Here is a 16,061-nt window from a genome sequence, read left to right as displayed (position 1 = left end):
AACTCATATCTAATTGTTGCTATCAACTTCTACGGGAAGTAATGTGTATGTGAGGTTTGCAAAACCTTGTTATGTAGGTTTCCCTTTCCCTCTTTTAATGCTTTGTGTTGAGTGTCTCCCCTCAAGTTTCGTGACATGGTTTAACAGCCTCATGTGAGATCCTTAACTAGAATAGTAGCGGTTTCTTAAACAAGTGCATCTTTTGGGTTACACTGCCAGCTCAGCCCCCTACAAGTGGTATCAAAGTGGGATCACATGTTCGAATCCCCTCAGGTAATGTTGAGGGGGAGATTGTTGGAAGGTGTCCATATCCCCTCTTGGGATTCCTGACATGGTTTAATAGCCTCCTGTGAGATACTTAACTGGAATGGAAATGGTTTCCTAAACAGGTGCATCTTTTGAGAAAAACGTCCAACAAAACTCCCAGCACTTTGTTATTTGATATTTTTCTTCTCTATACCCCTTGCATTCTTGATGCCTAATTCTTAAGGTATTGTGGGTATATGTGCTCTTTTGGCTTAGAATTTGTGGGGGAGTGATTGACTAATAATTTTCCATTGATTTTAGGCTATATATTGGCCTTGTATCTGTTACCTAAATTTCACTTCCGGCTCAATTAGGTAGAGCTGGGATAGCAGTTGCACTAAAAGTTTTAAAAATGTGCATCTGATTATGTTCAAGTTTTCATGCAAGAGAGATGCTACCAAATGAATACCATGCAAGTGTTCACAACCAAGAAGAACCATACAACATTGCATATTTTAAAAGGGCATTTTCTTTATTCATGAATGTCAAATGAAATGCTCCCACCCAAGCCGTGGGAATGACTACCATAATGCATTATACAAGGAAATGATGCATATAAAAATGAAATATAACCAAAGACAAAGGATCCATCATTGCCTCGTAATGACAAACCCCCGTAGTCGAGCAGCTGCATCTCCAGCTCCTTTGCAGAAGTCACCCCGCTACTCCAAGTGTCTAAAAAAGATAGGAGAAAATTGTGTTAGAGCTCGGGATACCATATCCTTGCATATACATCATCATTACATGCACAATTTACTCCTATACTACATTGTACCAGTCCAATCATTATATGTACCAGAAGAATACAAAGAACAAATCTGAAAAACTAATAGTTTTGTCTAATAGTTCATTCAATTTGCAGATACAGGTGAAGTTTCATTACTGTTTACTTCATTCAATGTAATTATTACAGCATGTGGGGTAAAATGGGCTCCCACAAGGGTTGAGCTCAACATGTTGTGATATTAAGGGCAGATTATTAGAACAAAGATGCAACAATCTTTACCCGTCCCCTACGGTAGTCACAATAAAGGAGTACCTATCGCTCATGGCAATCAGCTGATAGGAACATAAGGATCCTAAATGTCAATACCAGCATACTGTCATAAACGAGGGGCACTCATTCACGGAGACCAACATACAAAAGGAGTAAGGAAGATTGCATGTTTGTCATAATAATTGTAGTTAGAAGGATGAGCATGGTTAGTAACCAATATAGTCAGCCATAGTCCTATCTAAGGATCAAAACACATGCTTACAGTCAACACCTTAGAACAGTGATCAAAGATATAGATGAGAGGTCAAGAGGTTAGGTTATTCAATGAATCACAGAGAAGTACATTTTTGTATATATCCATGTGGAAGTTGTAGTTGAGCAACTATGGGGGGTTGTCAATGGTTTACCACAAAACTTCAAAGATAACCTCAGAAATTCAACTGTTACAGGAGTAATAGTTTATCAAAAATAAGAATGTTTTGATCATTCAACACATGCTACAGAATTAAGTGTAATCATAGATCTTTAGAACAGTGATAAGGATTTGAAGCCAAATATCTCCTTCAACCTTCAAATAAAGTGGTATTAGAAATGATGACAATCATATGCAGCTACAGCTGACTATGTGGAAGGTGCTGATCTCTCAAAAGAATTCCCAGGATAGTGAGCAAGTAATGCAAATAACAGTAAAGAGCATCCTTTCACATTTGATAGTCATATAACAGTATACAACAAAGAGAAGAGTAACAATATGCAATCATGGACAACACCAAAGCAGAGAAAGATAGTGGTCAAATGATGGCAGTCATACATGCACAGAGGGGCTGCAAGCAAGATCAAATGTTGCAATTGAAGTATGACAACAAGGAGAAATGCTAACCAAGAGATGACAGTCTATTTGAGGACAATCATAATATGACGAAAGACATTGTACATTATTCGTGACTACTAAAAGCATGTACAGAACATCAAGATCAAACATAAGAGCCATTTAAGAGGTCTCATGGCCAATACAAAAATGAATATCATATAGAACCTTAAATCTGAGATGGAAATCAGAAATAACAGTAGATTCAAAACCAAAGGATGCAGTCATAATACATATAGAGCAACTACAGCCAAGGAGTTACAGAGGACAGTGTCTTGAATCAAGCATATTCTAGCAAGAAACAACAATGCACAGTGCAGGGAACATAAAGAAAATTCAAGCAGCAAATGAAATGGTTAGGACAGCCACCACACTGGAGCAATAAAGATCAAGCAGCAAATACAATAAAAGCAGCAAATACAATAAAGAGTTCACGATAGAGACAATGCAATCCAAACATCTAGAACAGTCCATATTAGTATAACATGAGCTCACTGGTTAAATTGACAGTCAAGAGCCATGGAGGTTAAAAGTATTACTGTCCATGCCAAGGGTGTGACAGCCCCAAGAGCAGTGGCAGAAGACTGTAATAATAGTTATGAGAATCACTTTGAGCAGGGATTATATAGAAGAAAGATCATGTTTGCACTATCCAGTAAGAATTAAATCATCATCAAAGGCTGGTAATAGCAGTTCTAGTACTACATTGGTGATGAATAGGTTAAGAAGCAAAGTGGTCGCATAGCCATTGGCAATCCTAAAAGGCTCATGAAAAAGGAAGCTACGTAACATGAAGAATGGAGTTTAAGCTATGCAAGAGCAATATCCACAAGCAAAATCAAATTTAGAATGCAATAAGACAGTCTTTACCACAAGGTAAATAAAAAGGCAGTCATCATAAGATCTGGAACATAAAGCACAAAAGGAATAATGCAAAGTGCAGCCATAATGAATCTTGGATCAAGCCACGACCTGCACAATGTATGCTCAGTAAGGGAAAATACGTGATTTCACCAGTCGAAAAGCACAACACCTTCAATACAAACAAAGGCAATGAACACATGGTTGCTGGTAATTTTTGCAGCCAATAATGGAGTTCAAAAGTGGAACATTTGATGCATAGCATGTTGAAAGAACAGCAACACACAGCAAGCAGAAGAATTACAGTAATTTTCATTAGAAAAATGTTCAAAACTCGACTTATTATTTTTGAGGAAATACACACCTGAAGCGGCCAGTCATTTTTCCAGAAAAATCTGCAAATTATTTCCAGAATTTATTCATTCGAAACCTAGAAAGGGGAAGCTCTCATGGTAGCGCCCAGTTCACAAAAAAAAAAATCACGTCCAGATCACAGAATCGACAAAATATGGAGAAGTCCAGCCATGGCGGCACCCAGCACATAAAAAATTGTCAAAATATGCCCTTCCATTCTGTGTTTTCTTCCAGAAAACTCCAAACCCTCATGGGCGTCGCTTCCAGCAGAGTGCACAAAATAGAAAATGCCAAATGGAATGAAATGAAATATTTTAGGTTTCATTTTCCCCTAAATACATCATTTGAACTTAGGCTTTTGTTTTGCCTTTGTTTCTTTTTATTATTTTTTGCCTCTCAACTTATCTCCCGTGAAAGCATTAGGGGTGGTCTAATTTATTTTTGTATCTCCTTTGGAAAGTGTAATCACTTTATTAAGTGATTTATAAATTTATCACTTAATAAATAATATCCATGTAATTAATATTTATTAAATGATAAATTTATAAATCACTTAATAAATATTATTTTTATGCGGGAAATTGAAAGTATAGGGGTTTAAATAAATGAAATAATAAAATTGTCTATTAAAGTGATTAATCAATTAACACTTTATTAGATATCTTTATTATTTGCATTTATTAATATCTTGACTTAAATGTACAAATGGAATAAAATGAATATTTGATAAAGTGTTAATAAAATAAAAAGATCACTTTATTAGATATTTATTTGCATTTATTAGGAAGTCAATGATATTTTTTTTGCATTTATGAGGAGTTCCAGGCCTGTTGAGAGATATTTAGGGGTCATTTATTGGGCATTTAAGAGCTTTAATGGCAGGGCATGGGGTGGCTTGACTTTTAGCTCAAGTGCTTTCAGTTTTAGACTTGTTTTGGACCCTAAAAAATAGGGACCAAGATGATTAGGGTTTACTTGATGGGGTACAGCTGTTGGAAAAAGCATATATACCTTCAGTCTTCATTTGTAAAGGAGTTATTTTCATTCACTGGATTATTGTAACTCATTTTGCAGAGTTTTTTACTCCTTAGAGAGATTTGTAACTCATTTTTCCAGATTTGTATATCAGACTACCTTTTAAGATTAATATATAGGTGTTTGCCTTCTCTTGTTTCTGACATATTGTATGCACTTAGGTGATTTAACACTACTATTTTGTGAAGTTTATCACTTGTAGTTTTTGTTATTATTTAAGTATCTTTTGCAGAAAAATCATGCCTTGTTCAGATTTTTACAAGTTGTGTTGTGTTGTAGTTGTTAGGGTTGTGAAGCTTATTTCTTCCTTCTCAAATCAGGTGCAAAAATAACCTTCTTGTAGAGTGTCTATGAAAGGTATACAATTGGAGTTTGTGCAAGTTATCTTATTGCTTAGTTAAAATTGTGTAATTGTTATTTCTGATTTTACATATTTGGGTAGAACACTTTGGTGCATCACCCATTAGATTATAGTTTCAATTCATGCAATCTTTCTTACCCTTTACTCAGCAAAGTCATTAGAATAGCTAAAATTAGGTGATAACCAGCTAAGAACCAGCTTTCTCTGGAGGTTCACTCCAAGTTTTAGGCAACCCACAAGCTTAGGAGTGTTCCCATGTGTCACAAGCCTGCTAAGTTGATAGCTTAGCAAATAGGGGTGCAAGGTTCAAGTGATAACAGTATCATGAATGCTCTCTGGAACCCATATACTTTTTGTCAAGTTAACTCTTGTTCATCTTGCATACATGCATCAAGAACTACACCACTATCTATGCTAGCATTGTCACTATCCAACTTGATTCCTCCTACACTATTCGGATCTTCTTCTTCATTTGCAGTGGGTAATTTTGAGATTGAATAAATGATTCTTGAGTTATCTTCTTCATTGCTATCTGTTGATGTGTTTAAAGTCGCTGAACTTACTACTTCATCCGGCCAATGCAGAATAGAAATGCTAAGAATCCTATCCTCTCTTGAGATAAGGAAAACCCTAATGCTGTGTGAATTTGATCAATGGGGATTACCTCAATGTTTTGGTTGTCAGGTCTTGACTGCAGGATAGCTTAGTGGTTTGATGTGTTTTGCTAGAAACACAAAGGGGACTTAAGGTTAGACAGAATCGGTTTCGAACGAGTTCCCTAAAGTTCAACAGTCCTATATCATCTGATTTTGCTTGGATTGATACTATCTCAGTTTGACTGTATGGTTTCTTTTTTTCGATAAAAAGAAAAGGAAAAAGGGTAGGGAAAAGAGATAGAAAATATCTAATTAATCTATCTAAGATAACATATTCAGGAAAATAGACGGAAACCTCAAAAAAACCAGATTTAACATTATTAGCTAATAAAGCACAATGTTGTAAAATCTAGTGCAATCTTCAAAGGGAGTTGAATTTTCATGCTACTAAACATAAATGCAGAACTTGACATCCATTCATTTGATGTTTAACAACTGAACTAAACACATAAATGGGTTCAGACTAACCATGCAGGGGGAAATGGCAATCAGCCAATCCTTAATGGTATCAACACCAAGGTTTCTATCAAATATTATCCCAAAAATACTATCTGAAAGCAAAATGCATAACAAGAATATTAAATGGTGAAGAAGGAGACCATGCACTCACAAAGAAATAAGACAGCTTTAATTTCCATTAATTTTGCATGAATTTTGCCAGAGTTTCAGCAACAATCTTAGACTTCTTTTCAAAATAAGGGAAAACCAACCCCTTTAAATAGAGTTTCAAAACTTAGATGAATGGCCAAGATTAAAACAAAACAAGTGGCCTAGATTCATCAATACAACATAGTACCCATGCCCATAAATGGGAGGCAAAATATCAACAACCACCAAAGAAGAAATAATAACTACCCAAAAAGCTAATTAATAACTACCAAAAAGCAACTCAAAAAGTGCACATGCACGGAGCTCAAGATTTACAACTGTTTTGGCAGTTAGAAATGAACTTTATGGCCAAAAAGTGGTTTTTAAGATTTTAAAAGAATTTTGCACTTTATGAAAGCACTTTGTCCTTTTCTGTTGTAGACTCTTTCTCTAGAAATTCATCCTCACCTTGCAAATACTCTTTCCAGAGGTCCCGACCTGCTGCACACTCTGCCCGAAAATAGTCTTGAAATTTGATGCATAGTTGGAACAGCACCATGAATTGAGGCATAGGAGGATGGCGTATTTTATATTGCATACCCTCCAAATTACGATCTACATGCTTGAACCCTTCCTTCCAGTCGGACCGATGAGCCTCAAAACATAAAATGTCTGAATGCAATCCACTGGCAAACTCCAGGTCCTCTGTGGAGTATGCAACCTTATCCATTCTCAATCTATCCTCCCAGTCCGGTTGCACCAGGTCATCAAACAAACTATTTTTCCAGCCCAGAACCATTGATCGGAGGATCCTTCCACCAAGGTCCCTCATGTCTTTCAAGATTTCCTCACATTCCGCCTGCTCTTTATTAATGGTATCTTTTGTTTCACTGTTCATGGTGGCAGTCCAATACCATTCTTTAAAGATGCCGATGTCATACAGATTCAGGATAGCGGACAATGTGGGAATCTGCGCGTGGGTTCAGAAAAGAGCCCTCATGAGGGGAAGAGTTGTACCAACCACCTCATGAACCCTGAGACATTCCCTCTTTACCTTGAACAATTTGACCAGAATGGTCTCTCGGTGGCGGGCCATTTCCTTTACATCTTCAATGATTCGTTCTCCCTTTTCCTTAATGTCTCGAATCCATTCCTTGACAGCTTTGGCGGTATCACGTACTCCTTCAAACTCTGTTGTAGTCCTTCGTGCCAATGCCAATGGGGGGATGTGGGATTCAGGGGCGTGTTGCAATGGTTTTAGCAGGTGATCAATATACCCTTCAGCCTGCTCAGCACGAACTCGGTACATGTTTCTCTCAGCAATTATTTCGTCGAGTTGCCTGAGCATATTTTGCACAGAGTCCTTGAACTCCTCCCTTTCTTGTTCTTTGGTGGCTCGCCCTATCGGGACGGTTGTAATGCTATAATCGGCCAACACAATTTGATCCACTGGCTTATCGACAAGCGGGGTAGCGATATGGATGGTGCGGTTCCTCTGCTCATCCTTGGTGATCCGGGAGTGGGTCTTAGGCTTTTTCTTCCCTTTGGACTTTGTTTCCCCTATGCAAGAGAAAATATCCTCCAAGTCAATAGGTGGCTTGGTGACTCCTTCTGCTGTGCACGAGCAACTAACCAGTCTTGAGGTATGGTCTGCCCGGATGTTATGGCCAAATTCCTACTTTGTTCCTTTGAGGTCTCAGCTGGCTCACTGCCTATCTGCAACTGATCTGTCATAGAAGGAACGGATGCAGTATCCAACCCTTTACTTATAGTTGAGTTCTCCCCAACCTCACTGAACAATTGTCGGGTATTCCCTTGTGATGGTTGCTCTTCAGTCCTGTCGGGCTCGTGGGTCTCATCCGCCTTTCGTTCTCCTTCGATGGTGGTGTCATCTTTGTCGGCACTATTCAGTTGTAATTCATGCTGACTCCCCTGGGTGAGTTCATGCATATCAGCCTCTTGATTAGGCGGAATTTCTCCTTCCTCAGCTTGATTTCCAGGTTCACTAGAACCAATGATCCTTACCTCTACATCTAGCTCATCTTGTGCCGGAGGATTATTAGCCTCGAATGCATCAACATCGCTCTGGGAGGGCGGAGCAGGTATATAGTCAAGCTCAACTACGTCATCCTCCGAACTGGGGTCTTTGGAGGATGAACTGACCTCTGGCCTTCTAATAGGGATCTTTTCCCTCCTAGTTTTTTTTTATGCCTGAGTCCCTCTATTAGCTCTGGCTTTCTTCCTCTTTTCGGATTTCTCAACCTCTTCCTTCAATGCACTTGAGGTTCCCTCATCTTCCGAAGACTGGGAATCGAGACTACCCATCATATGGTATATGAATTGAATTCCTTCATGGGTTAGTCTCTCAATCTGCTAGTGTAACCAATAATCGGTGTACCTCCCTGGAGCTGCCATAACTACCTCAAAATCAGTAATCGGATCTTGAGACCAATCAATGCCCTGCAAGAGGTACTTTACTGCCTCAAACTCCTGAACCTGCAAGCAATTGCCGAAATCTGTCACTTGATCTGGGACCCGACAATATTCATAAAGTTGCATCTGCTGCACACTTAACCTTGAATATTCAAGCCGTCGGACCTCATAGTCATCGGAACAATTTCTCCAATAGTCCTGTTGATGTGTTTTTTATGCACATGCGAACACAAAATAAAATACCAAGGTATCTTATCCTCTCTTGAACAAAGTCTCTCATATGCTATGCTTCGCGATCAAATGAGACAACTCCAAGGTTACGAAATGTCAGGTCTTGATGTGTGGATAAGTTTAGTGGTTTGATGTGATAATGCTGGAATCACAAGGGGACTTAAGTTGTACATGAATGCACAATCTTATAATGGATCCAGATAAGTATGTCGATAACTTAGGATTTAGCAATGAAGCTTCGGACTTAATTCTTACTAAAAAATGGGCAAAAGGAATAGGGTTCAGGAAATCTATTCTAAACCTAGGAATGTAGGAAATGATGAATGGATTTAGTGGAATCAAACCAGGCAAAGTCTCACAATCAGGTATTGACACAAGCTTAGTGCAATCGTCTAAGGTATACTTAAGGATTTTCAAGCTATCACCATCAAACGTTGTTGACGGGAATAATCATTATGTTATGTTGTTATATTATATTTATGTTGTCGTCAGTAATAATGAGTTACGGCAGTCAGTTAGTTAGCCGACGGGTAGGTAGTTGGAGTTGCGACGGTTGTGTCGCACCCTTTCGGGTATTATATATTGTGTACCTTTTCTTCGAAGTGGGATCATGTTAGTCGTGTCAGATGTAATGTTATAAGCACTTATTGTACATGGACTGTGGAATTAATACAGAGGCTGGTTATTTAATATATTTCCATTATGTTCTGTGCATTTACTTTCTGCATTTAACTGTTTACCCGAGAGGGCAAACATTTGGTGCCGTTGCCTAGACGAACTCGGGAACAGAAGACACGGATGGCGCACAGACACAATGGGCCTACCCGTTGGTGAAGCAAACCCGGAGGCCGACGACGCGCGGACAGAACTTTACACAAGAGAAGACACAGCAACGCGAGAATTTTCAATTTTGCTCCAGGTAGCCATTCAGACATACATTCGACGAGAAGCGGCGGAGGCAGAAATCCCACCAAGTGCCGTGTGGACAGCGCTGGAGGTTAGCCCAGCAGTAAACCGGTTGATGAACCACCTCCCCCGGTTGCTTGCACAGGCATCGCTGGCACAACAAGCCCACCTAGAGGAGATTGCCCAGGAAGAGCGACGACAACAAATCCTGCAACGCTACGAAGAGAACAGCCGACAGGTAACGGAACGAGATGGCGCCAGGCCAGGAGGAAATTGAATCTTGTAATAATCCCGACACACTGCTGATATAAATTGTGGACGAAAGGCAAAATAAAAATAAAAATAATAAAAGATTTTTTGTGTACATGGCATGTGTTTGCTGTGTATGGAAGTGACTTATGCCCACTAGACTAAATAAGGACAAAAATAAAAAGATACAGAGTGACGAATGGGAAGTGGCACAAACAGCGTTGAATCTCAGACAACAGATAGAAAGAAGGCATAGGCTAAGGCAGCTTGCCGAGGGACGACCGACCGAGGGGTTGCCCGAAGGGAACCCAGGAGGTGTCACGGAGGTTGCGGAGGCAGAGATAGACGGAGAGAACTACACTGTCTACACTGTTGTAGGGCTGCCAGAAGGAGTCACGGAGGGTGCCGAAGGAGAACTCTACAGTTCGCCAGAATACCACCGTAGGGTAAGAAGCCGTGAAGAGTTGGTGGAACAAACAAGGCGAAGTCTAAACTTGATCGACGCTACCAGAGACTTGCTAAAGAATTTGTCCATTTCAGAGGACAACCGGAGGGAGACAACCAACCAGAGGGAGACACCGGAAGGTGACAGTACGACCGAAGGTGCCGAGGGAGCACAAGGATACCGTACGAGAGGCAATTTGTTTGGTTCGGTGTCAGCAACTTTTTCCGGAGGACCCACGAGTGGAGGTTCAGTTGCAGGAGGCAGAGGATCGCCAAGTACAAGCACACAAGGAATTAGAGGAGCGAGACCCAACGGTGGGATGGCGAGTAAACAAAAATTGCCAAAGTTCACAGGGGAGGGCAAGGAAGACCCCTTACGGCACTGTCGTACATGTGAAACCATTTGGTCCGCCAACGAAGTAACAGACCAGAATGACTGGGTACAACAGTTCCCAGCCACGTTACGAGGAGTTGCCATAGATTGGTACTCCGATGTGGACAAGCAAAAAGTGGCCACGTGGGCCAATCTACAGAAGGAATTCACGGGGGAGTTTCGGTTGCTCCGCGATGACAATGAAATTGTAACGGAGATATACAGTACCAAACAAGGTACCAGGGAGACAGTACGGGCATACAGTCGGAGGCTGAAAGAACTCTTGGGTAAAATGGAAAGCCAACCCGCAGATGGATTGAAGAAACGATGGTTCACTGAAGGGTTGAAATCCTCCCTACGGAGGAAGATGAAAATTGTACCCCCGACGTCATATGACGACGCTTATAATAGGGCGATGGACCTGGAGAGCGAACACAAAACATCAAAGAAGAAGAAAAGTAATAAATCCTCATCCGAGGATGATGACTCTTCACAGGGAAAGCAGCAGCGCCGACGAGGCTGGCAAACGGGTGCAAGCGCTCCAGAAAGACATGGAGCGAATGAGAAAAGAATTCAAAATAATGAGAAGCACGGGTCGGAACGAAGGGGACATATGGTGCATTGAGTGCAAAGAGGAAGGGCACGCAAAGGGTACTTGCCAAAAGAAGGCATTTTGCGAGATTTGCCAAGTGATGGGACACTCTACCAAGGAGTGCCCATACAACATGAAAACCCGAGGTACGCAAATGAACCAGGTGCTGTTCACGGAGCAGGCCACAACATCCGCACCAGCGAGTACCGGCCAACATACTAACACAACGGCATCATCTGGAGGATACTGGGACAACAGACGCGGCGGCGGAAGGAATAGCAACAATAACAATAACGGAAGCCGTATCCAGTATGACGCCAAGGGCCGGCCAATTATCCAATGTAGGGCCTATAATCAGTGGGGGCACTTCGCCCGTGATTGCACGAAGGAAGCCACCCCTCAGCACCTCTGCCGTTGGTGTGGGCCAGGCGACCATGAGGACGCAAATTGCCCGCAGGCAGGGGTTAATCTCCTCAACATTGAGAAGGCTAAGAAGACTGGTGAGAAAGAAGTACTGGCGATCACCCGCACCCAGATGAAAAAAGCCACTTATCCCGACCCCCGTACGGAGAAGGAGAGATTATGGGAGGCAAAGGCCAATATTGAATGTGAGATGACGACCGAACGACGGGACAACGAGGTGGCGAGTACATCATCCCGTACGGAAGCGGAAAATAACATCATTGGGCAAATCTTGCAGATGGAGGTGCCGATAAAGGTAAAAGACCTTCTAGACTCTATGCCACAATTGAGGACTGCCATCCTCACCAATGTGCAAAGCACCGCAGCGTTGAGTGCACCACAGGTACGGGTTCCCGCCACCGCATCGTCGAGTGCACCACAGGTACGGGTTCCCGCCACCGCTTCGAAGAGTACACCACAGGTGGAGGTTTCTGTCAGCCCTTTGACTGACCCGATGTTACTAGCCTTGAGCAGTGGTAGACACCCAGCTGTGGTAGAAATGGGTATCCGTGGGACCATTCTGAAGGACACCATTGTGGACGGTGGATCTGGGGTGAATGTACTACCAGAAGAAACATGGAAGCGGCTGGGGAAGCCCACCCTATGGCCACCCACATTCAACCTGGTGGGAGCGGACCAACACGGCATTAAGCCACTCGGCCTGTTGATGGCCCAGCAAGTGACAATTGGTACGCAACCATTCTTGTTAGATTTCGTGGTTATTCCCTCGAAGAAGAAAGGCTATGACGCCATCCTGGGGAGAGCGTGGTTGATCAACGCGAGGGTAAACCACAACTGGAAGAAAAATACACTTTCCATGGAGAAGGGAGGGCGGAAATATCCCATTGACCTACACACCCAAGATGTCGGCGAAGAGCTCGCCTCTTATGACTCGGACTCAGAGGACTCTAATAAAGGGGAAGGGGGTCCTGATGAAAGCAAGGGCAAGAACGCGATGGAGCCAAATAGTGAAGGGGTGCTCGAATTGGGGGGATGTTCTGAAGATGAGGTATGCTCACTTAACGGGCTCTTCCACTGGCAAATGGAGGATTACGAAATGTTTCAAAGCTATAGGCTTGAAGTAGAGGAACCAGAGCAACCAACAGAGGTGTACCTATCGGAATACAAAGAATATTGGAAGGGAGATGCCCCAAACCCTGGCAACGTAGATAATCTGAAGAGTGTTGGCAACAATTGGAACCCTGTGTGGAAGACCGCAGTCTTCAAAATCTTTATTATTCTTCTTCTTCTTATGTACGGGAAGGAGGTCGTGGTCCCTGTAGAATTTGTGGCTCCAGGTCTTCTGATGGCCATTGAAAATAGACTTGCCACCAACGGGCCCAAATTGAAACCCTACCACGCGAAGCGCGCAGGGGACTCGAGAGGCCGGACGGACACCCGAGAGCCCGAAGGGGGACCCGAGAGGATGGAAGGGGACCTAAGAGGCCGGGCAAGCGACTCGAGAGGCACGGGACAAAAGCAGGAGACTTTTGGGCGAGGAAAACCGAGAAGGATGAAGGGCGATCTCAGAGACAGGGGACCCCAGCAGAAGACTCTCTGGCAGAAAAAAAAAAATTAAAAAAAAATCGTATGGCCGTACGGGTTAGCTGACCGTACGGAAAAAAAAGGAGAAGAAAGCCACGGTAGCACCACCGGCGGTGGAACCACCGTGCGATGGCAACACCGACGGTGGAACCACCGAGCGGTGGCAACACCGGCGGTGGAACCATCGTATGGTGGGACCACCGTGCGGTGGAACCATCATACGGTGGCAACACCGGCGGTGGAACCATCGTACGGTGGCAAAACCGGCGGTGGAACCATCGTACGGTCGCACGTCCACCACCATGCGATGGAAACCACTGCTGTCGCGGAGCACGAAGACAAACGCAGCCCCCGCACAAACAAACACAGTCGTACGGTGGAGGGTGTTGACCGCACGATCGGAGGTGCCAGTGCTGTTGTTGACCGTACAGGAAGGTTGTATGGCCGGGATGCCATCGGGGAAATTACAGTGCTAAAAAAAAAAAAAAAACAACGACGACGGATTGAAAAATGATTTGCTGGAGTTTGAAGCCAGGACGCTGAAAATATTGGAGTGTAGAAGAAGGGTTTTGACATCATAAAATATCACAGAAATGATGCGCGCCATGGACTTTTGTGGGGTTCTGAAGGTTGTAAATTGGTGTTGGCGGCGGGGACGCTGCCCCTCGACCCCACCCTATACTGCGACAGGGAGAGCACTTGGGGCGCTGCCCCAGGACCCCGTGAGGGGCGCTGCCCCTCAACCCCGCGGGGGCGCTGCCCCAGACCCCGCGAGGGGCGCTGCCCCTCAACCCCGCTGGGGGCGTTGCCCCCAGACCCCCAGTTTATTTTGAGCTACAGAAGACCACGGGAAGTGTTGTGGTTGTCCGTATTGTGAGAAAGAAGCCCGCAGCTAAGCATTGGCAGGGAAGCCATAAGCCGTAGAGGGAGACGGATTTGGAGGTTGGGAACAAACAGAGTTTGAGGGAAGGCTTTGCAGGTCCGCGTAGTCGTACGACACCAGGGAGTTATTCAGTTCAGTTTTTAGCCTTTAGGGAGTGTGATGGAGGATTTGAGGTGTCTCCTAGCCTTTGTGCCAGCGGGTTGTGGCCACCTCCAGGCATGACTGGTACGCTTTGAGGAACTCGGAGTATGTCTCGGTTGGACGTGAGGTTGCCGTGGTGGATGCACAGAGGGCTTGGGAGGAGCTGACCACCAGGTTGGAGGCAATAGTCGCGTGAGACTTAGTTCAGCATACCCAAGAGTTGGATGCCGGGAGAGCAGCACGGGTGGCTATCGAGGACAAATTGGCTAGGGAGACAGTATCATTTGAGCAGCAGTTGGTGGAAGCTGAGACTGAAAAACGTGTTTTGCAAACAAGTTTGGTTTAGGCACAGGAGGACTGTGATGGCAAAGGAAGCAATATTGGTGAAATCCGCACTTGAGCATCGGATGGTAGCAGAAAAGGGTTTTCAGGCGAGGACGCAGCAAGTGTATAAGATCCGGGCCCGACTGGCGTTAGTAGTTCCTGTCGTTCATCTCTATTTTGTATTAAGTCGTCGGAGTCGACTTCTTTTCTTGGGGGGGATGATGTTGACGGGAATAATCATTATGTTATGTTGTTATATTATATTTATGTTGTCGTCGGTAATAATGAGTTACGGCGGTCAGTTAGTTAGCCGACAGGTAGGTAGTTGGAGTTGCGACGGTTGTGTCGCACCCTTTCGGGTATTATATATTGTGTACCTTTTCTTCGAAGTGGGATCATGTTAGTCATGTCAAATGTAATGTTATAAGCACTTATTGCACATGGACTATGGAATTAATACAGAGGCTGGTTATTTAATATATTTCCATTATGTTCTATGCATTTACTTTCTGCATTTAACCATTTACCCGAGAGGGCAAACAAACGTTGACACCATCCAAGTTGATGCTTGTCAAGGGACGCGTAATAGTTGAAGTTAAGCTCACTTAAATTCCAGTTGACCACACAAGGCGCACTTACCAGCAGCAAGAGGCTAGTGGTATGGATTAAGGATTCCACACAAATAAATTCAACAAATCTTTCACTCAATTTAACATACATGAAAATAAATTCTAATCTAACTTGGAGGAATTGAGAACCATGAATGCAAATACAACACTTGAAGAGCAAAATCACCAACAATTGAACAATGATTATGATTCAAATAGTTCCAGCATATACCAACAATTCTACAAAAACTCTCCCTTACAAATGAGAGACAATGAGGCATATATAGAGCCTCAAAAGAAATGAATGGCTCAGATTGATTCAAGATCAACGGCCAAGATTACAAGATAAAACCCTAATTAGGGTTTGTACAACCACCATTACATTGGCCAATAAGAAACGAGGGTAGGTAAGATAAATAATATTTGATGTAGCGCCATGTGTCACCTATTCCCTCCTTGAATGAATGTTGACTTGGTACCCTTTGATTGAACGAATAGTGACTAGGATGCCACCTCAGCTTGCCTTCCACACTTAATCAATTTGCCTTGTACATTCTTCATCTTCACAATGTTTGGAATCCTTTATGATACTTTGCATTCCATCCTTATGTTAAGGAATTCTATGAACTGTTCCCTCCTTATGTTTGGAAAATTTCCCAATCTTGGAATCCTGAAATATTTCCTTCCTTGACACATTTTGATATTGAAATTCCTTGATGTAGTTCTGGATTTCTTGATGTAAAATCCTTTGTGTTCATTTCTTGAACTTGCTTTCCTTCATTTGTTCACCATCAAAGTGAAGTCTTCTTCATGATTGATCTAGTCCTCACCTTCGCCTTCTAGA

At 42.9% G+C, this 16,061-nt stretch overlaps 1 protein-coding gene across 9 annotated transcripts in view; it reads right to left on the bottom strand.

The window, feature by feature from the left end:
• LOC131038316 (pentatricopeptide repeat-containing protein At3g06920) overlaps positions 1-16,061 on the bottom strand; it is a 120,562-nt gene that overhangs the window by 22,353 nt on the left and 82,148 nt on the right. For all 9 annotated transcript variants that reach the window (XM_057970686.2, XM_057970685.2, XM_057970688.2 and 6 more), the window contains one exon: positions 904-981. In XM_057970686.2, coding sequence (XP_057826669.1) covers positions 904-981 — 78 coding nt within the window. The remainder of the gene's footprint in view (positions 1-903; positions 982-16,061) is intronic.

The sequence above is a fragment of the Cryptomeria japonica genome, chromosome 6, assembly GCF_030272615.1.
Source record: "Cryptomeria japonica chromosome 6, Sugi_1.0, whole genome shotgun sequence".
Lineage (NCBI taxonomy): Eukaryota > Viridiplantae > Streptophyta > Pinopsida > Cupressales > Cupressaceae > Cryptomeria > Cryptomeria japonica.
Note: the sequence above shows the minus strand (reverse complement) of the source record. Positions and strands in the feature narration are given on the sequence as shown.